Genomic DNA, 22,217 nt, shown 5'->3' with positions numbered 1-22,217 from the left:
TGGAAGCGCACCTGAGTCGTTTTAGCGAATTAAAAACAATACTTTTGGAAAAGTAGGAAAGTAATTCGAGAGACAGCCTTCTGTGCCGCGGCCACGACCGTCAGCAGGAAACCACCGGCACAGATCAAGCGCAAGGCCACGTGGCAACGCGTCACCGGGCCTGCGGTAAAGACCACGGCAAAAGGTGAACTCCGCGCTGATAGATTGTGGAGGCGCGTGACCCAGGGTGGCCGGCTGGACGGACGGACAGACGGACAGACGGACGGACAGATGGTGGCCGTGTAGCAGGGGACTGTGAGGGGTCTGGAACGCCGGACGGAGAGAGGGAAAGGGACGGAGACTCCAATCGGACGCGGTTGTGTGAACATCAAATACTGTGCGCGAAGGAGAGGGAGAGAGGTGGGTGCGGGAGACACCGCTCGTTCCCTCTCACCCAAAGACAAAGATCCCCCGTGTAGCCTCAACAGACTGTAGGGGCAAGTGCGGTTAGCGAGCACCTATGAAGGCCGGCACGGCACACGAGGGGGTGGGTGGCCAACACCGCGTCCGGCCGCCTTTGTCTCCCCAGTGGCGACGTTTACACATAGCACCAGGTACTCATTTGAGGCCGAGTCGACCTAGGGGGAAGCCCAGGACCGGTTCAGATAATCATCACTGGCGTTGGCCGCGAGCGGGAATCGAATTCGGGTTCGCCGGGTTCGTAGCGCAGCACGCTACACTACCGCTCCCCACCATTCCGTTCTGTCTCCCCCACACACACCCCCCACACACACCCCCACACACACCCCCACACACACACACCCACACACACCCTCACACACACCCTCCACACACACCCTCCACACACACCCTCACACACACCCCCACACACACACCCTCACACACACACCCTCACACACACCCCCCACACACACCCCCACACACACCCTCCACACACACCCTCACACACACCCCCACACACACACCCTCACACACACACCCTCACACACACCCCCACACACACCCTCACACACACCCCCACACACACCCTCCACACACACCCTCACACACACCCCCACACACACACCCTCACACACACACCCTCACACACACCCCCCACACACACCCCCACACACACCCTCCACACACACCCTCCACACACCCCCACACACACACCCTCACACACACACCCTCACACACACCCCCACACACACCCTCACACACACCCCCACACACACCCTCACACACACCCCCACACACACCCCCCCACACACACCCCCACACACACCCTCACACACACACCCCTACACACACCCCCACCCCCCACACACACGAAGAACAAAACACACGCCACGGTTTTGGCCCATAACGGACTGTCGGAGCGATGGGGCCTCGCTAAGGGAGGCACCTTCATGGGCGTGCGGGGCGCACAAGCGGTTTGTCGTGGTGCGGCCAGATTCCATTCGTGCCCGCCTTTGTATCCCCGGTGCGGATGTGTGTGTACTCAATGCATTCGTCAATAACACTGTGGCATTAACAAACCAAAAATGCGCTATCATTATAATTTACATTTATTCGTAAAGCCGCAAATGTCTCAAGGCGATTTGCAAGAAGGGCCACGCGCTTTCTGTCGATGGCTCTTCTCCAAAGCACATCAGAAAGTCAAATTCCTAAAACGTAAGCCTCTCTAAATATATATATTTTTTTAATGTTAATGCCACACAGCGTTGTTATTGATGGCACGTTTTGAATATTTCTCGTTAGTTTGCTGCTTTGTACACACCACTGGTAACGGAGCAGCAGCAGCAGCAACGTCGCGAAATTATTGGCTTCGCAGAAGTGAATATTTACCCAGGCCCGATTTGTCTCAGCAAAACAAAACGCGGGATCGGCTTCAACCTCCTGGGTCTCATCAGCAGAGAGGCCATCGGTGGGTCTACGAAGCGGTCGATTTAAAAATATAAATAATATTTTAAAAAATGTATTACTATTGTGACAAAAAGAACACAATACCGTCTGAATGTAAAACGCAAATGAGCGCAGGATATAAACCACCCAATTAAAAATGTTGCAAACTTTTTCAGTGCCAGTAGAGAATTTGTATTTAGTTTAGTTTGAAAGCTGTTCATGCTTGTTTTTTGATATTGTAAATATCCGAGCCTCCTTTGAATTTCGGTGGAGATTTCTGTGCCATTGGCGGCTGTTGCCGTGGCTCTGGCGGGGGGGGGGGCAGGGGGGGGTGCCGGTTTGTTTGAAGAGCTCTTGCGGAGTACCAAAGACAAAGATTCCCCGAGTAGCCTTCACAGGCTGTTGGGGCAAGTGCTGTTAGCGAGTAGCACCTATGAAGGCCGGAATGGGGCACGAGGGGGTGGCCGGCACCACGCCCGGCCGCCTTTGTCTCCCGAGTGGCGATGTTTACACACCGAACCAGGTATTCATTTGAGGCCGAGTCGACCTAGGGGGAGGCCCAAGGACCGGTTCAGATAATCGTCACCGGTGTTGGCCGTGAGCGGGAATCGAACTCGGATGGCCGGGTTTCGCAGTGCAACGCGCTAACCGCCCCGCCACCACTCCCCACAAGTAACAATCACACAAAGACAAAGATCCCCCGTGTAGCCTTAACAGGCTGTTGGGGCAAGTGCTGTTAGCCAGCACCTTTGAAGGCCGAACCGGTTAGCGCGCCACCACTCCCCACAAGTAACCAGCACAGGAGCACACGAACACACGCACGCACGCACGCATACACACACACACGCATGCCACACGTTTGATGCCTGAACACAAAGCGAGTTGCTTTGGCAGTTGCGCGTCTCACCGTGTGTGTGTGCGCGTGCCCTTGCTTGTGTCCAGCTCTGTGAGGGAGCGGTGGTGTAGTGGTTAGCGCTACGCTCCGCTACGAACCCGGCGAACCCGAGATCCATTCCCGCTCACGGCAACCAACACCCGTGACGATTACCTGAACAGGTCCCGGGCCTCTTCCTAGGTCGACTCGGTCTCAAATGAGTACCTGGCGAGGTCTGTAAACACCGGTGAGCTGCACTTGTGACGAATTGGCACGTTTTGTTTGGTTACGTGACGAACCTCACTAATTGGCTGTACCGGGTGGTGGCGGGTTTAACGACACACTGATATATCTATGCTATCTAACCCGAAAAAGAACGTCTATTATGGATTATGCAGTAGCGACTTTGTTAATATCTTTGTCTCAGACGTGAAAATGCGTGCCTTAATCGACGCAAACAAGGTTCATGCTAAGAGCAAACAGCAAACTCCCATATATTCTAGATTTGAAGCTTTCGTGACTGCAAGAATTCATACTCTTTGGTTTTATTCAGTAAAGTCACGTAGGTAAAAAACAATTAAAAATAAAAAAACAATTAAAACACGACGTTTCGGCCACAACACAAGTGGCCTTCTTCAGGGGAAGGCACAGAACTGTCGGGACAACATTGAAGTGCTGTCGTCCCGACAGTTCTGTGCCTTCACCTGAAGAAGGCCACTTGTGTTGTGGCCGAAACGTCGTGTTTTAATTGTTTATTTTATTTATAATTAGTTTTTTTTTTTACCTACGTGATTTTACCGAATAAAACCAAAGAGTAACGAACTCCCGTGTTGTGTGGCTGTGCCTTGAGGTGGCTCGGGACCACGAGTCCCCATACCTTGGAGACTCGGGGGGCCCATCCAGCACGAGCGGCGTCGAGGGCCACCCTCGCTCTGCCCGCGGGAGCCCTCGAGTTGTCTGCCAGTCAAACCGGGCTCGCGCGCGCGCGAGGAGCGGTGGCGCAGCGGTTAGCGCCGCGAACCCGCTCCCACCCCGAGCTCGACTCGCCGCTCGTGGCTAACGCCGGCGACGATTGTCTCTGCCGGCCTTGGGTCTCCCCTAGGTCAACTCGGCCCTAAAACAATTATTGTTCTGCGGCGTGTAAACGTAGGCCACGAGGAGGAGGGGGGGGAGACAAAGGCGGTCGGGCGTGGTGCTGGCCCACCCACCCCTTCGCATACCGTGGCGGCCTTCGTTAGGTGCTCGCTAACAGCACTTGCCTCCCAAAGTCTGGCGAGGCTATATGGGGGGGTGGGGATCTTTGTCTTTGTGAAGGGGGCTCATGAAAAGCTGCCACATGGCAGCTTGGAGACAGCCGCCCTCTGGGAGTAGCAGCAGCAGCAGAAAGAGGAGGTGGACGAGGAGGTGGACGAGCGACGCAGGGGGGTAGCGTGGGTGGCATAGACCCCGGTTCGAGGAAGAGTAGGGGTAAAAGGGGAAGAGGCAATTTATTTATACGTGGCGCCTTAACGAGATATCGGAGGAACAATAAGACCAGACAAGAACGGCTTTCTGCTCATCGCGGGCAGTCCGTCTACGCGAAAATCCCAATTTAAAACAAATTGAGAATCAGGGGGAGATAAGGAGATTCAAAAATATATATATTTAAAATTCTATTTTAAAAATACAACCCTCAGCGCCACGCGCTGCGGTCGATTAATCTGAGGGGGGCGCTTGAAGTTGTCTCTCGCAGCTGTCAGATTTGGCGAGTGGGTTTCGGGTTTGACACGAAGTCGTTTTTCGCCTTCGATTCTCGAGCGTAGCGTTGCACCAGCCGTCGTCCCGCCAATCAAAACGCTCGCTCATTTCCTCTGCGTAAACTATCGGTTACGGGATTATCATTATTTTGTATCTTTTTTCTATTTATTTTTATTTTTACATCGCAGGGATTTGCCGGAGGTGGCTTGGGGAGACCCTCATCCAGCCAGCAGCGGATTGACCACGGCTCACGATGACGACACTGTGCATGTACGTGGCGGCGGCGTGCGTACACCGGTTGAGCGTGCCGCGTGGCAAGCCCAGCGGAGCCGAGTTCGATCCCCGCACACGGCCAGCGACACCTTACGGTGGCAACCATATCTGAAGCCTCCCCTTTGAATCAAATCACATTGAGCAGAGTGGTGAAGTATGGTCAAAACAACCCCCGCCCCCATGACCGACACGGCGTGCGGGGGGGGGGGGGGCCTTCATCAAGTGGCGGTGATGATGACGATTGCTGCTCAACGCGGTATAGAGATGTATTCGAAAGTGAACACTCACCACGTCGTAATGGGCGAAGATCTTCTCAAAATCAGCTCTCCGCTGATCCATTCCCGAATCCTGGCGACGATGGAGACAGACGGCGGAGTGTGAGGTTTAGGACGACGAGAACGCCGCACATTCCACTCTCAATCACTGCTGCCCCCCCCCCAATCCACCCCCCCCCCCGCATAAGACCTTTAATCAGTCGGTAATTTTAATCTATTACAGCATGTCCTTTTTATATGCGGAGATGAAACGTAACATAATTTGGTTGTCAGAACATTTTTATTTATTTTTTAAATTCCCAAGCCCGCTTGACGACTGTGACGTGAGACGCGAGCCTACGAAAATCTTCTGCCGTGAGATTTTTCCCCGGGTGGGCTGCTCTCCCGACGGCCCCTTGTTTGTCATGTTCGGCTCCGCGAACGGTGTCCGACGTTTCGCTCCGCGTGGCGGGGAGATTCGTCAGGTCAAGTGAACGCCCTTAAAATAAGCACCCAGCACGCGCGGCGAAAATGACGGCTTGCAATTATGTAAGAAAAAAAAAATCGAAGGCCAATTTGTAAATCAACTGCCGGATAACGGCCTTCACCACACCGTGCCTGGTCATGGAGTGGGTGGGGCGGAGGGGGATTTGGCCATACTTCTCCACGCTGGTCATTGCATAGTGCAGGCTGGTGAAAGAAGGGAAGGGGAGGGGGCGAGGGGGAAGCAGGTGATGGGGAGGGGTGAATGGGGAGCCTCGAGACCGGTTCAGATATCACTCGCCACTGATGTTACCCGTCGCTGGGTATCGAACTCGGACCGCCAAGTGAGGAGCACCGTGAGCTAACCACTGCGCCAACACTCTGCCCACGAGTGGATACGGGCTGACACGTGGATATATATATATTTAATGGTCGATACATAATTATTTTACAATTAAAATTTTTTTTTACCAGGTAAGGACCACTTAGAAATGTAGCTCTTTTTCAGAAGCGACCTGACCACGAATGATAGCTCAACAAAGCGGCTTACCACATGCAAATGTATAGCAGCCAAATACTCTAAACGTGTGGTGACGTTAATTCTAAATGTGTGAGGCAAAAAACCGGAGGACCCGGAGAAAAATCCATGCGACCACGTGGAGTGAGACACACAAACTCCAAATATACAGCAGCAGCAGGCGTCAGGGTTGGGATCGAACCCACGACCTCCTGTATACCGGGCGAGGTAGTTATCATCTCCTAGCCACCGTGGCGCAATGAACGATGTTCGTACATAGTTCGCTGTGTAGATGGTTAGCCGCATGGCGAGTCTAAACGTGCTTGGACAAGCACGCTCGCACACGCCGGTGGCATCTTTCCGATTTTGTTTTCTTCTCATCTAATGAAATTCTACACCGAAGAGGGCAACTCTCGTGAACAACTCGTCTGCTCTCGATGTTTGGCCACGGAATATTTCACGCTTCACTCGGGGTTCTTATTTTTGTACCCATTGAACGTCGTAAAAATAATAATGTCAATTCCACACTTTTTAATAGGCCTCTTTCGCGCGTAAAATGTATACTATTTATACGCCCCACAAAGAGCTTGCATGGCATGCCAATCAGATCCGAACGTTTAATTCTCATAGGCGGAAAATAAATGAATTTTGCGAAAATAAAATTTGAATTAATGAAATGTGTGTGTGTGTGTGTGCAGTCATTGCTATCCTTCCTGGACACATACGATGAGCACGGTTGGCTACGCACGGTGCGATAGAAGTTCAATGTACATACATACACCGAGTCGGTGCACACGAGAACATGATTTGATCACGGGCGACTTCGTCTCAAGATGAGTATTAATAATAGAGTTCTCCCCTTTTTTCTGGCGACAAAAACCGGTGTTAAGATATTCATATTCATAAAATAATAAAATATATTTTATTGTTTCCCTTCAACGTGGCTTTACCGAAAGAGCTAAGAATATGAATTACTGCAGTCACGAAAGCTTTAAATCAAAATTCGGTGTTAAGATGTTAAAACACCAAACTGAAACATTTTACAAGGAATCTGACACCACCTAACACCACGTGACACCACCTGACACTACCTGACATCACGTGACACCACCTGACACCACGTGACACCACCTGACACTACCTGACATCACGTGACACCACCTGACACCACGTGACACCACCTGACACTACCTGACACCACGTGACACTACCTGACACCACCTGACACCACCTGAGTGAGTCTACCAGTGAAAGGGGCACGCGTTGACAATGTGATGATGACGACAAGAAGGCACATCACCTCCATGGCTTCCATTCTGAATTGCAGCAAAAAATTATCTTGCAGTGAGAGAATTCTGCAAGAAAACAATAACATAAGAATAATGATTACAAGATATTTTTAAACATCTATTTTTGTTTTGACCTGCTAAGAGTGTTGGGGAAAGGGTTGTTAGCGAGCACCTATTAAGGCCAATAAATGCGCACACTTACGAAGATAATGATCCCCCATATAGCCTTAACAGACCTATGAAGGCCGGTAACGGTACACGAGGGGGTGGGTGGCCAGCACCACGCCCGACCGCCTTTGTCTCCCTAGTGGCAATGTTTACACACTGCACCAGGCACTCATTTGAGGCTGAGTCGACCTAGGGGAGGCCCAGGACCGGTTAAGATAATCGTCACTGGTGTTGGCCGTGAGCGGGAATCGAACCCGTGTCGCCGGGTTCATAGCGCAGCGCGCTAACCGCTACACTATCGCTCCCCACTACACTACCGCTCCCCGCTACACACACAGACACACAAACAAAAGAGTCATTGTCGCACACAAATAACACCCCACCACACTCAGCCACGCATCAGGTGTCCCGTAATGAGCGGCACAATCTCTCACAGCCACACAGCGCCACGTACAAATTGCACAGCTAACGACTCCATTCGGCCACGTCTATTATGATAACCCACCACGCACTGGGATTGTCTAAGGTGCAACAATACTTGTTTAAGCAATAACCGGCGAATATTTAGACAGATTACGCCGAGCTCTTTGAAGTTTAATAACTTTGTTTTTCTTCTGCCACTGGCTTAATATCCCCATTAAAAAACAAGTGCGACAATCAAACATGCATTGTGGCATTTGCTAAGATGAGAGGGCAATGCTAATGTAGTGAGAGGCAACACTATTTATTAACACCACACTTCGGCAGTACAGTCCCAGATCACTTAGGGCTACACCACTGTCTGGGGAAGTACTGCCTCTGGGCTAACGTGCCCTAACACAGGGCTACACTCAGGGTCCTCCTACACCACTGTCTAGGGAGAGTACTGCCTCCGGGCTAACGTGCCCTAACACAGGGCTAGACTCAGGGTCCACCTACACCACTGTCTGGGGAAGTACTGCCTCTGGGCTAACGTGCCCTAACACAGGGCTACACTCAGGGTCCACCTACACCACTGTCTAGGGAGGTACTGCCTCTGGGCTAACGTGCCCTAACACAGGACTACACTTAGGGCCCTCCTACACCACTGTCTAGGAAGGTACTGCCTCTGGGCTAACGTGCCCTAACACAGGGCTACACTCAGGGTCCACCTACACCACTGTCTAGGGAGGGTACTGCCTCCGGGCTAACGTGCCCTAACACAGGACTACACTCAGGGTCCTCCGGCTATGGGTGCCTAGGGGGAGGCTATTCTAACTCGCCCTAGCCAGGGTGCGAGTTCCCACCACTGACCCACTGGACCCAGCCCTTACAAGGACGTCGGGCCAGGGGCTCCCAGGGTCTCACCGCTGAGCCGCACAGAGTCCCGGCCCTGATAAGGACAGCGGGGCTAGGGGGTCTCAGGGTCCTAGCTAGCTGCTGGGCTTCGGTCTACAACTGGGTCCAGATCGGCTGAGGAGGTCCCCTTTTATACCCCTTGCCCATCGAGGGGTGGGGCTGCGTGGAATCCCAGAACCCCCGCAACACCCCCCCCCCCCACCGTCTTTGGGAGCGCCGAGGGGCTTAGCAGTCTGGGATCCTGAGCCCCCAGCAGCCCCTCCCCTCTTGGGCTGCCACTGACGGTACGAGGTACCGCTCCATCTCCAGCGCTACACTATTTATAGATTTACTGTTGTATTAAATAAAAAGCCTATTAAACGACGCTACCACCGACAGAGATGCCGCAGCAATGTAACAGTTAGCAACCCTAATGGGTGTTGCGGCCAGCACCACGCCCGGCCGCCTTTGTCTCCCCAGTGCTGATCTCTGCACACCGCACCGGGTGCTCATTTGAGTCCGAGTCGACCTAGCGGAGGCCCAGTCGACCCGCGTTGACTGAACGACTGAACAAATGAGCCATTACATATAATGAGTTGACGAATGAGGGAGTGAATGAATTCTTAATGGGTGGGTAAACGAAGTTCAGTGTTCTTCATGGCAATCAAACAAGGCCCCGTTATAATCGTTCAATCGACGGAATGAGTGGCCGCACGAACGAGTGAATAACTGAATGAATGAGCGAGTGAATGAATCGATTAACTGCAAGTGGATAAGCATCCATACCTAGCCATGTCCGTGAGATCCAGGCGTCCGTCTTGATTTCGATCAAAAAGCTTCATCTGAAATGTTTTCGCAAAAACCGACAGTGTCACACAAACACGCGCCATTCACCGGGTCAGCTGGCAGGCCGTGATGCAGCTGCAGAATGCGCAGGCGGTACAACTGCACCGCGGTTGGGGAGGGGGGGGCGAGGGGGAGGGTGGGATTCGAACCCAGGTCCTCAGCGGTGCCGGCTCGGTGTCTCAGAACCCGCGAGCCAAACGGCCACCTCTCAAAATGAACATTTGCGCGAAATGATTTGGAGTGCTCTTTGTCTTTTTTTAAAACAGTCGTGTTAGAAACCAAGGCCGTAGCCATGGAGTCAACATTGGGGGGGGGGGACCAAAACTTCCAGGGCGTCTGGGTGGTCCCCCCCCCAGAAAAAAAATCTGCCACCCTTCCTCTTGCTCATGATGACACTCACTGTGAATGAAAGCTCACTGTAATAAAACTGCTTGCACTTTAATCAAAGAAACACTAATCATGTTATTTACGTATCATAAGCAAGTACAGCTATACACTCTACCATACGAATATGCAAATATTACAAATGCAGCGCAACATAAACGATTAACACTTTACTAGGACTTCACGTGGGCGTTCTAACAAATATAACGTAATGAAGACATTAACGTTAGTCCACTACGCCCGTGAGCACCATTGTTGGTCGCTGGATGAATGTGTGGCAAGTTAACTTTCCCAGTAACTTACTTAGCTATGATAGCTAACGTCAGTGATTGATTAGCAATCGCAAACCGGCCCGTTTTCAACAAAAACGTGTGTTTCAACTCGACAGTGAGACAGCCTACGCAACACTCATATTACATTCTAGTTTTCCACTTTTTAATCAAGTTGAAAGTAATGAAATGGAGAGACAGGACGGTGTTTGACATAGATTGTACCTACCCACAGCAGTCGAGCAAGGGCCTTCTGCTGGGGTACAGCCAACACCACTTGGACAAACCACACGCAGAACTGCAGTACACCGTAATACTAGAACCGGTAGTAGTAGTAGTAATAATGGCAATTTGTTAAGTTTGATTATGATTACGATTACATTTGCTAATGATCATTTCGGATGGCGGTGCGTGGTTGCCTGTCGTACCATAGCAATTATTATGTTTTTAAATTTTGATTTAAAGCTTTCGTGACTGCAGGGATTCATATTCTTGGTTCTTTCACACCTGATGATGATTGCTTGTGTTGCAGTCGAAACGTCGTGAGAATTGTATTGTTTTATATTTTTATTATTTTATTGTTTCCCTTCTACGTGACTTTACCGAAGTAACCAAGAATATAATTACGTGTTAATTATTTTGATCATCTATATTTGGGGGGAATATTTTGAGCATATTTGAATATTGGGGGGGGGGGGGACATATCTATCCGGCCTTGTAAGAAACAAAGAAATAAAAAAATCTCACGAGCTGGGGCGGCAGGTCGGCGTCGAGCCGGCTGCAAGTCAAGCGGCGTTATGGGGCACACATTTTAATCTCGCAACGAGCGGATATTTGAACCGCTCCGGCAAGAGACGCGGGTAGCCTCGATAGCTCTCGTGGTGGTGTTTAACGGTTGGAAGCCGAGTCGGATCGCAGCACGTCGATCGGTGAACGGCACGACAGCCGGTGAACAGCACGCCAGGATTCATATTCTTGGTTCTTTCGGTAAAGTCACCACCACGTAGAAAGGAAAACAATAAAATGATAAAAATATAAAACGATAAAATTCTCACGACGTTTCGACTGCAACACAAGCAATCATCATCAGGTGTGAAAACCACAGCAAGAAAATTTGAAGAAAAAAAAAGCACGCCAGGAGTTGAAACGGCACGACAATTGGTGAACAGCACGACAGCCGGTGAACGGCACATTCATCAATTGCACTGCGTTGCCATGAAAGGAAAAATAACAACATTGGTGATGATTCGGGCAATGGCCCTGCCTCATAGCACATCGAGCGAGTTTGTATTGTAAGTTTTTATTTTTCTCCATAATGCTTGTGCCACCACTGCCACCACAGCAGCAGCAGCAATTACAACATAACTCGTTAGATCTTCTAGATTTAAAGCTTTCGTGACTGCAAGGATCCATACTCCTTGGTTCTATTCGGTAAAGTCACGAAGGTAAAAAATAAAACAACAAAAAATCACGACGTTTCGGCCACAACACAAGTGGCCTTCATTACCCACGTGACTTTACCGAATAGACCCAAAGAGTATAGTTAGATCTTCTAGATTTCAAGCTTTCGTGACTGCAGGAATCCATACTCTTTGGGTCTTTCAGTAAAGTCACGTAGGTAGAAATAAAATAAAAAATTAATGTGGTGATGAAGATTGCTTGTGCTGCGATCGAAACGTCGTGCTTTGTTATATTTTATTTCTACCTACGTGACTTTACCGAAAGAACCAAAGAGTATGACTAGTTAGATTTATATTCTTAGCTCTTTCGGTAAAGTCACGTTGAAGGGAAACAATAAAATAATCAAATATATTTTTAACATATTATTATTTTATTGTTTCCCTTCTACGTGACTTTACCGAAAGAGCTAAGAACATGAATTACTGCAGTCACGAAAGCTTTAAATCAAAATTTTATTAGATTTAAATACGAGCGTGCCTGTAGTGCGAAGTTGCGACGTTATTGGCAAAAAACTCGTGGATGTTCAAAATGTGGAACGAGTATCCTGTAAAAAAAAAATACGTAACAAACTAATTTCCATTAAAAGCGCATCACGTACACTTAAAAAAAAAGACCCGATGGAATAACGCAGGGTGGAGCGTGGGTGCAAATAAATTGTGTACGTACACTTTTCAACGGCCGGCACACGTTGCTCAAAGGTTTAGAAACAACAATTCTCCGGAAGAAGAAGAATAAGAAGAAGAATTTAGAAAACGGGCGGTGAAAAGCTAAATCGAGACGAGACAACAACAACAAAAAAACCACGCAAACTTTTTGTTAAAAAAAATCCGGGGCCGCTGACGTCGCGCGGCACCTCGTGCCCGCCGAGGACGGCCGGAGCACGCGGGGCGCTGGGGCCCGTACCATGGAATCGGTGTACTCGTCCAGCTTCCCGCTGGTCACTTCGCGGTGGTGCTCCACGCAGAGGTCCCCCAGGAAGTTCTACGACGGCAGTCGCCGGGGAGAGCCGCGCCCGCGCGCACACACACAAAGATCAAAGATCCCCCCCCGCCGCGAGTGTAGGCCTGTAACAGACTGTAGGGGCAAGCGCTGTCAGCGAGCGCCTATGGAGGCCGGCAACGGCACACGAAGGGGGTGGGTGGCCAGCAGTAGCGATAAACACGACGTTTCGGCCACAACACAAGTGGCCTTCATCAGGTGAAGGGACCAGACTGTCTCGAGGCCGAAACGTCGTGATTTTTTGTTGTTTTATTTTTTACCTACGTGACTTTACCGAATAGAACCAAAGAATATGGATCCTTGCAGTCACTGAAAGCTTCAAATCTAGAAGCAGTAGCGATGTTTACTACACACCGCACCAGGTGCCCGTTTGAGTCGACCTAGGGGAGGCACAAGACAGATTCAGATAATTGCCACACCCTACGCGCGCCCGCACACATGCACGGGTAACACGCACGCATACATACACACGCACGTACGTACACACACACACGTGCACACACGCACGTACACACACAGCAGGATTCATACATTAAATACTCCACTGCTGGACGAAAGCCTCCCCATGCCGCATCGGTCGTGTGGGTCGTCATGCATTCAGTTATACACAGCGATTATGCGGTTTGGTGAATGCGACGGGAGGGCTGCCCATGACCGGGGACTGGAATCAAACTCAGGTGGTCGGGTTCGAGAGCGCAGTGCGCTAAACCGTTGCCACGGAAGAGATAATCCGATTCCACTGAACAGAATAATTGAATAATTGCTGTTAGTGATCACCTATTAAGTCCGGAAAAAAACGACACAACCACTCCATCCCACTAACGAAGTAAGCAAATAAGAGATTTGACCTTTGTAAATACATACATAGCTGTAATTAAATCAAGCATCAAGGGGCAAATTTAAAACAGAAACTATAAATGGTAAATTATAGGTTGTTTCGTGACTATCCAGACGGGCAGCGTGAATAATGTCAAGATAAAAAGCCCCTGGCTAGAGTCCTCTGCAAAAATCATCGCTCGACCGTGAGAAACCTTCAAAAGTTCCCTCTCTGCCAGACTCGAACATCGATAAAAAAAAATCTGTAACTTACAACGGTGATCAATTGCTCAAATCTTAAAATGATTCCACATGCATTTATATGTTGTCCAAAATGGGTTTTAATTTGTCTGTTGTTCGTGTGACAATGTAAGCAAACATGGTTTCTATAACATATATTATGTTTGTGTCAATTTACCCCCCCCCCCCCCAGATTCATCCTGCTTGTGATCTCGTGCAGCAGGGCGGCGCAGTCCACCGTGCCAGAGACAGAGAACGTCCCACAGAAGCAGATGTCACAGAGCTACATCTGGGGTCACTTCGAGTACGATTGTGCTCCACGTGCAGCGGAGGGCAGCACTCTGCTGCCCCCACCACCACCACCACCCACTCTGCACGTGAAAATGACAGCTGTTGATTCCGTGAAGGTCAAATTTTATATTTTAATGAATCAGAGGTGGAATTTAGCCTCACCACAATATGATGTGTGAGCAGCGTTTTATATATATTTATTTTTAAACAAATTAGGTTACTTAGGAGCACTTTTGATTACTGTGAGGCAATTGGTCATCGAAACACATCTTTTAAAAGTTTAAATTTTCATCAGGCCTACACAAATGCAGTCTCCAACTCTTATTATCCATTCTGTCCCTCTTCTGTGACCTCGCTCTATTCATGCGCCATGAAGAAGGGCCATTGTCCAAAACGTTGCCTATCATATATATTTTTAAGACCATGTTGTTATCGATGAATATGTTGATTTCAATTTAAGTGCAGCCATTGGTGATCTGGCTGAGACCATCAACTGACTACGCTTGAGCACCCGGTTTAATCACCACTCAGTCTATGCTCGTGCGTGGGTCTCTATGCGAGTCTATGGGTCTCTACGTGAGTCGCCGTTGCTGCCGCTGATTTTTTTTCGTATTCGCGACCGACCGACCGATTGACCGACCGACCAACCGATTGACCGACCGACCGACTGATTGACCGACCGACCGACCGATTGACCGACCGATTGACCGACCGACCGACCGATTGACCGACCGACCGACCGATTGACCGACCGATTGACCGACCGACCGACCGATTGACCGACCGACCGACCGATTGACCGACCGATTGACTGACCGACCGATTGACCGACCGACTGACCGCCCAACCGACCGACCAACTGGCCGGTTGACCGGCTCGCGGTGACCTCGTTGGGATGGGTTGAGGATGTTCGTGTAGGGTTCCCGCGTGTGTGCCAGGGTGCGCGCGTTTGTCGGAGTGCCGCAATTCAACGAATTGTCTCGAGAGCAGCGGTGGTTCTTCGTCTTAACCTGGGGGTGCACGCCGCACCCCCTGGGGGTGCGAGATGCCCTTTCTGGGGGGGGGGGGGAAGGGGGTTCGGAACGTGGGCAAATTTCCTTCGAAGGTAAATAATCGAAAACACAAATTAAGCACGGGCACTTAAGTACCACTACTTTGTCCCACCGAACCCTGTGTAGTTATTAACATAATATTTTAGTTTTTTTTATTTAAAGCTTTCGTGACTGCAGGGATTCATATTCTGCGGTCTGAAAGCCACCTTAAGCGTGATCAATCAATTAAGACCCGAAATGGTTTATCACGCTTAAGGTGGCTTTCAGACCGCATGCATTGTTTTTCATCTCCCCCCTCCTCTTTTCCGAACATAGATGGACTCGTCCATCTGAACAAACTGCCAAATCGCTCTCCGTGGTGCTAACGTTAAAAATAACCCGCCACTTTTTTCAAATGTTCTTGTTGTGGTTGTCACACCTGATGATGATTGCTTGTGTTGCAGTCGAAACGTCGTGAGAATTTTATTGTTTTATATTTTTATTATTTTTATTGTTTCCCTTCTACGTGACTTTACCGAAAGAACCAAGAATATAATATTTTAGTTTTATAATTGAGAACCAAATGGGTGCAAGGCTGCAGAAGAGGTTAAGAACCACTCCTCTAGACGGTGCGTGTGAGTGTGAGCCACCCCTAGTGGCTGCAGGGGTCGCGTGACAATGTACTGTACACCAAGCCACATCACACAAAAAAGGCATTGATTCTCACTCGCACGTGCTGGTCGATGGGTATGTATTGATTGTGAGTTTAAATAATTTATACCTGATGGATGTTCTTCCAACTTATATGATTCTGGGTTAGGTCGCGTAAATGTATAAATTCGTCGTTCAAACTCCGCCACCACCCGACACAGCCAACTAGTAAGGATTGTCACGTCAGCAGAACGTGGCCAATTCGTCACTAGTACAGCACACCGGTGTGTTGGAGAGCCAAGCCACAACATTTACAATCTGAGTACGACGTTGCGCCAGGCGACAGCCATATTCTGGCCAGGTTCTGGCTTTCGCCTGATGAAGCTGGTTGTAATTACGACACTTTTATATATCTACGCCACCTAACCCAACAACACCTGCATTACGGATGACATTGGTCGCGAAAGCCTACCGCGTGTTAAACTGATATGATTTAAAAAGAAAAGGTCCAGTCAGGTGGCCGGGCGTCCCAGTGAACATGCCAAATGCTGGGCCAGCGTCGGCACGCGGTTGGAACCGTCGGCCGAACGTCGCGCCAACGTTGCACCAACGTCCGCCTCGTGGTGGCCCCCACGTCCCATGCTCACTCGGGAGGGGGGGGGGGGGGGGGGTAGAGCGAGCGGCTTGGAATCGGGGAGCTTGCAGGTTTAATTCCCGGAAAGTTGGGTTGACCGGTGCCAATCATCACTCCCTTCCTCGGGGGGGGGGGGGGGGTGATAAAATGAGCACCACCTCGGGGATGGAAGTCAACAGCAGTCGTCCTATTCAGAGAGACTCGCCCCCCGCCATAGGAATGTGGAATTTCCACCACTGGCTCAATGCTGTAATAGGGTAAAGGTGCGGCCCACACTTTGATTGTTCCACCACTGCTGGAGGCAGGCAAGGGTGGGATTGGCGGATCGTACAAGGATCACCACGTGTTGAAGCCAGCACCTACAGGAGTGATGAGTTGGTTTAATGTCACCCACATTGGTTCTCACCGGGCACTCTGCTTTACTCTTTTTTGCTTTTTTAAAAGAGGACAATGCCACATCGGGATGTTTGACCGAATTCCATTGAGATGTTTGATTAACTCCATTGGGATGTTTGACGAATTCCATTGAGATGTTTGATTAATTCCATTGGGATGTTTGACCGAATTACATTGGGATGTTTGATCAATTCCATTGGGATGTTTGACCAAATTCCATTGGGATGTTTGACCGAATTCCATTGAGATGTTTGATTAACTCCATTGGGATGTTTGACCAATTCCATTGGGATGTTTGATCAATTCCATTGGGATGTTTGATTAATTCCATTGGGATGTTTGCTTAATTCCATTTGGATGTTTGATTAATTCCATTTGGATGTTTGACCGAATTACATTGGGATGTTTGATCAATTCCATTGGGATGTTTGACCAAATTCCATTGGGATGTTTGATCAATTCCATTGGGATGTTTGACCAAATTCCATTGGGATGTTTGACCAAATTCCATTGGGATGTTTGATCAATTCCATTGGGATGTTTGATCAATTCTATTGGGATGTTTGATCAATTCCATTGGGATGTTTGACCGAATTCCATTGGGATGTTTGACCGAATTCCATTGGGATGTTTGATCAATTCCATTGGGATGTTTGACCGAATTCCATTGAGATGTTTGATCAATTCCATTGGGATGTTTGATTAACTCCATTGGGATGTTTGATCAATTCCATTGGGATGTTTGACCGAATTCCATCGGGATGTTTGACTAACTCCATTGGGATGTTTGAACAATTCCATTGGGATGTTTGACCAAATTCCAGTGTGATGTTTGACCAATTCCATATAATGTCTGACCAATCCAATTGGGATGTTTGACTCAATTCCAATGGTACACATGACCAATTCCATCCATGAGTTTGTGGCTTCACCTGGGCAGGAAACCGGAGAAAACCACAACAGCATGCGTACGAGATCGGGTGCGTCTCAGGGCGAGTCAAAGATTCGCCTCGTCGTGTGAAACGCAAAGTTTAAATTCGTCGCGCCGCGCGATTGATTTCCCCGTGGTGCTCACCCGGAGTTCCATGGCTGAGATGTATCCGCTGTGATCAGTGTCGTACTTCCTCCAAATCTGAAGAGACACGCAGCGGGCCCGTCGGCACAGTGTTACGCGGCATTGTCCGAGAGCATTTGTTTGTAGGAGAGAGACGAGAGAGACGAGAGAGAGAGGCACGGCAAGATGGTCGTTGTTGTTTCCAGGCACCACGGTGTCTAGGAGATGTTAAATCCTTCGCCTGGTATGCAGGAGGTCGTGGTTTCGATCCCGACCCCTGCTGCTGTAAATTTGGAGTTTGCGTGTCTCTCTCTCTCTCCCTATAGTCGTGTGGATTTTTTTTCCCCGTCACGCATTGAGAATCAACATCACGCGTTCAGAGTATATGTCTGCTATAAATCTCCAGGCGATGAGCCACTCTTCCGTTGAGCTTTCATTTGAGGCCAGGCCACTTCTGCATAAAAAAGAGCAACATAGCTCAGTGTGCCTCACCTGCTCACATTCAAATCGTTTTTGTTCAGTTTAATGCCATCCACGTCATAGTGTGCAGTGCCGCATGACGGCGCGGCACATGAAGGGAGTGGGCGGCCACAACCCACCCGCCCGGCCGCCTTTGTCTCCCGAGTGGCGATGTTTACACATCGCAATGGCCCAGGAGAGATGCAGAACCGGTTCCGATATTTGTCAGTTACATTGGGCGACTGGATTCATAGCGCGGTGCGTTAACCACTGCGCCACCGCTCCCCCCTACGCGCGCACGCACGCACGCACACTGCGGAGATACAAAGAAAAAGATCCCCCGTGTAGCATCAGCAGACTGTAGGGGCAAGTGCTGGTAGCGAGCACCTACGAAGGCCGGAACGGTACACGAGGGGGTGGGTTGCCAGCACCACGCCCGGCCGCCTTTGTCTCCCCAATGGCGATGTTCACACACCGCACCCAGGTGCTCGTTTGAGGCTGAGTCGACCTAGGGGAGGCCCAGGACCGGTTCAAATAATCGTCACCGGTGTTGGCCGTGAGCGGGAATGCGAACCCGGGTAGCCGGGTTCACAGCGCACCGCTAACCGCTACACCACGGCGGAGATACACAAACATCGTCACGCGCACGAGCGCACAATGTGTAAAAAAACAACAACTTTCACATTTCAAACATCTCCCTCTTTGCATATGAACGTGTAGCGCACGCCCTCATCCCCCTTCATCCCCCTAGGGCGCTCCTATGGGGCCAACTAAATCCCCCCTCCCACACCATCCCCCACTACCCCTCAAACATCGAGAGCCGGGCGCTGTTTAATTAGGGACTCTTTAACAGCGAGCTCGTTAAGATCCATCCAGGGTGCCCAACGCAGACCCCACCACGTCCCAGTTCATCACAGACCACGACCGAGCCGTGAGGGCTCCATTTCATGAAAAATAAATGTTTGAATTATTTCCAATTTTTTTTTAAATACATCGGCCCCGCTTATCCCTTTCATTGCTTATCTCGCCAGTGGCGCAGACCTCGGTTTAATTCATCGATCCACCTTTTGTTGTTGTTGTTGTTGCTGCTGCTGTAAAATATTTCATTTAGTTCGGTCACCGCGAGCGACTAATCGCTCGGCAAAAAAAATATATAAAAAAAATCACAACGCGTTCGGATTTCCCTGATCCTCGCTTTTTATTCGAGCAGTGGATCTATCCACTGCTGGATGAAGGCCACCCCCCCCCCCCCCCCAACACTTCCCAACGTTCCACCCTTCACAAGCCATCGCCATCTCTCAGTCTTGGAATGCAACAAAGACAAAGCTGCCCCGTGTGGCCTTAACGGACTCTTGGTTGCAAGTTGCTGTTAGCGAGCAGCGGCGCCGATGAAGGCCGGAACGGCACAATCCACCCAAGCACCGCTCCATCTTGCTCGTGGACACACACCAGCTGATCCCCATCGCTCCGTCTCGCTCCTGCACACACACCAGCTGATCCCCATCGCTCCTGCACACACACCAGCTGATCCCCATCGCTCCTGCACACACCCCAGCTGATCCTCACCACTCCTGCACACACACCAGCTGATTCCCACCGCTCCGTCTCACTCGTGCACACACACTAGCTGATCCTCACCGCTCCTGCACGCACACCAGCTGATCCTCACCGCTCCATGTCCGCAGTGGACACACACCAGCTGATCCTCACCGCTCCATGTCCGCAGTGGACGTGTTTCTCGTAGGGCGCGTTCCCCTCCCTTCGCTGCCCCTCCGTCACTAAGTCTCGACCAACGGCCGTCGTCCCGTGCCTTGCTCAAGCGCACAACTTTGTTTCGCGCGACTCTCAGCATGACGGCCTCTCAAACTGGGTGGCTAGGAGATGTTAACTACCTCGCCCGGTATACAGGAGGCCGTGGGTTCGACCCCGACCCAGGCGCCTGCTGCTGTATATTTGGGGTTTGCGGTGTCTCTCTCACTCCGGTTTTCCCCTCCACGTTGAGAATTAACATCACGCGTTCAGAGTATTTGGCTGCTATAACTTGCCACGTGATAAGCCGCTTGGTTGAGCTCTCATGTGTGATTGTTTCTGAAAAAGAACTGAATAGCTCAGCGGGGTCTTACCTGGTAAAATAAAAAAATATATGTTTCATAGTTTAGTTTATATAGAATTCCTGCGACTGGGTTCGCAGCGCAGTGCAAACCGCGGTGCCACCACTCCACCGCCGATTTGTGTATTATTTAAAGTAACTTGGCGAAAGAAAGGCTTATGATGAATTTAAATCGGCACGGTCAAGTGATTTGGCAAGGAGCCGATCATTATACCGCATGATCCGCGAATGCTCACGGCAATTTAACAAAATGTAAATCTCACGTTAAAAAAAAAAAAACACTACTACCAACAATGATTTCTTGTGGTCGTACGCAAACAGATCACGCAAGTAACGCGTGTGTCGTGAAACCCTCCTCCACCGGACACAGTGGCGTTGTACGGTACCGCCGCCCCAGCTAAGCTGAGTAACTGGTGCCGCTGGGGGGTTGTAAACATCGCCAAAGGGGGGAGACGAAATTGGGCCGAGCGTGGTGCTGGCCACCCACCCCACCGTGTGTCGTGTCCATCCTTCATGTAGGTACGTACGTTGAACTTCTTTCGCACCGTGCGCGGCCAACGGCGCCAAATGATCGGAGTGTGTGCGCGGGGAAGCGACGGGAAACGAAACGCACGGAAGCAGCTGCTAAAGAAATGAGTGTTGTCGATCTCGACGATGATTTTGAAAGGCGCACGGCTCCCAGTGACTTCCTAATATCGGAGGGAAGAGCGTTCCAGACGGGCCGCAGAAGCGCGTCCGTGAGCGCCGCGGGACGAGGTGACCGCCGTCTCTGTCCAGATTGCTAGCCAAACGGCACTTGCCCCAACAGTCCATGAAGACTATACGGGGGATCTTTGTCCTATAGGAATAGGTTTTACCCTTTTAACTGGCACAAAAACTGACACCTTTATTCAAGGCATCATGTTTGCAATAACCACAACACAAGCAGTCAAAATGCAAACAAAAGAGACAACTCTGATAATAATATTGGCACTGTCCTTGAATTGATTGGTCCACACCCGAGACGGCTTTTCTTAGAGCCTAGTCTCCATTGGTGTTGGACCAAAAGACGCCAAAAGGCGTTGAATTTAGACTATCAGAGTATGGTGCCAGTTAAAAGGGTAAAACCTATTCCTATATCTTGTTACTGGCAAAGGAGGTCTCATAATGATCTTTGTCCTTTTGACTAAGCGCCATCGTCGACTGGGAGACCAATTGGCAACGCTGCCTCAACGTTGGCCGAACGTCCTTAGATCCGTGTTCACTTCGTGTTGGCCAGCGCCCGTCCGAGTAGGAGCCGGGCACAGAACGCTCAACGAATGATCGAATGTTCGATAGGCTGCTCGATGGAGGGGCGGGGGGCTGGGGGTGACGAGGAGTGTGAGGCCGTCATTTGAACGTGCCGGTGACATCGACGGGCATGCGTGTCGCGTACCCGCATGAACTCCACGCTGCTGCCGAGTGGATTCTCGCGACGGAAGAGCAACAGGAAGTTCTCCTCCTCCGGAAGGATCATGTTCGCCACCTGGAACCGGGGTGGGGGGGGGGGAAACATCAGAATCAGAGTGTTGAATTTAGACCGCGGGAGAAATCCGATGAGCTGTAAAGCTCTTTATTTTTTTTTACAGATGTCCAGGAGGGGGCACGGGGTCAACACTTTACAACAACAAACAGATACGAAGACACGATAGGGAGCGCAGAGTATAAGAAAGATAAACAAATATAAGAAAGATAAATAAATATTTGGATAGTGTTGGTCGCGAAAGCTGGCGTGTCGAGGGGAAAGGTAAATACATCGCTTTTGAAAAACATGCAAATA

General features: G+C 50.1%; 1 protein-coding gene across 5 annotated transcripts in view; it reads right to left on the bottom strand.

Moving 5' to 3' along the window:
• LOC116952078 (secretagogin-like) overlaps window positions 1-22,217 on the bottom strand; it is a 66,071-nt gene that overhangs the window by 8,448 nt on the left and 35,406 nt on the right. For all 5 annotated transcript variants that reach the window (XM_076074055.1, XM_076074054.1, XM_032971114.2 and 2 more), the window contains exons 5-10: window positions 21,834-21,923; window positions 17,872-17,928; window positions 12,642-12,719; window positions 9,565-9,620; window positions 7,326-7,380; window positions 5,060-5,119 (exon numbers count right to left, since the gene is read on the bottom strand). In XM_076074055.1, coding sequence (XP_075930170.1) covers window positions 5,060-5,119; window positions 7,326-7,380; window positions 9,565-9,620; window positions 12,642-12,719; window positions 17,872-17,928; window positions 21,834-21,923 — 396 coding nt within the window. The remainder of the gene's footprint in view (window positions 1-5,059; window positions 5,120-7,325; window positions 7,381-9,564; window positions 9,621-12,641; window positions 12,720-17,871; window positions 17,929-21,833; window positions 21,924-22,217) is intronic.

Source organism: Petromyzon marinus, chromosome 45, assembly GCF_048934315.1.
Source record: "Petromyzon marinus isolate PM22_M1 ecotype Great Lakes invasive population chromosome 45, UKy_Petmar_22M1.pri1.0, whole genome shotgun sequence".
Classification (NCBI taxonomy): domain Eukaryota; kingdom Metazoa; phylum Chordata; class Hyperoartia; order Petromyzontiformes; family Petromyzontidae; genus Petromyzon; species Petromyzon marinus.
This window is presented reverse-complemented; position numbering and strand designations above follow the sequence as displayed.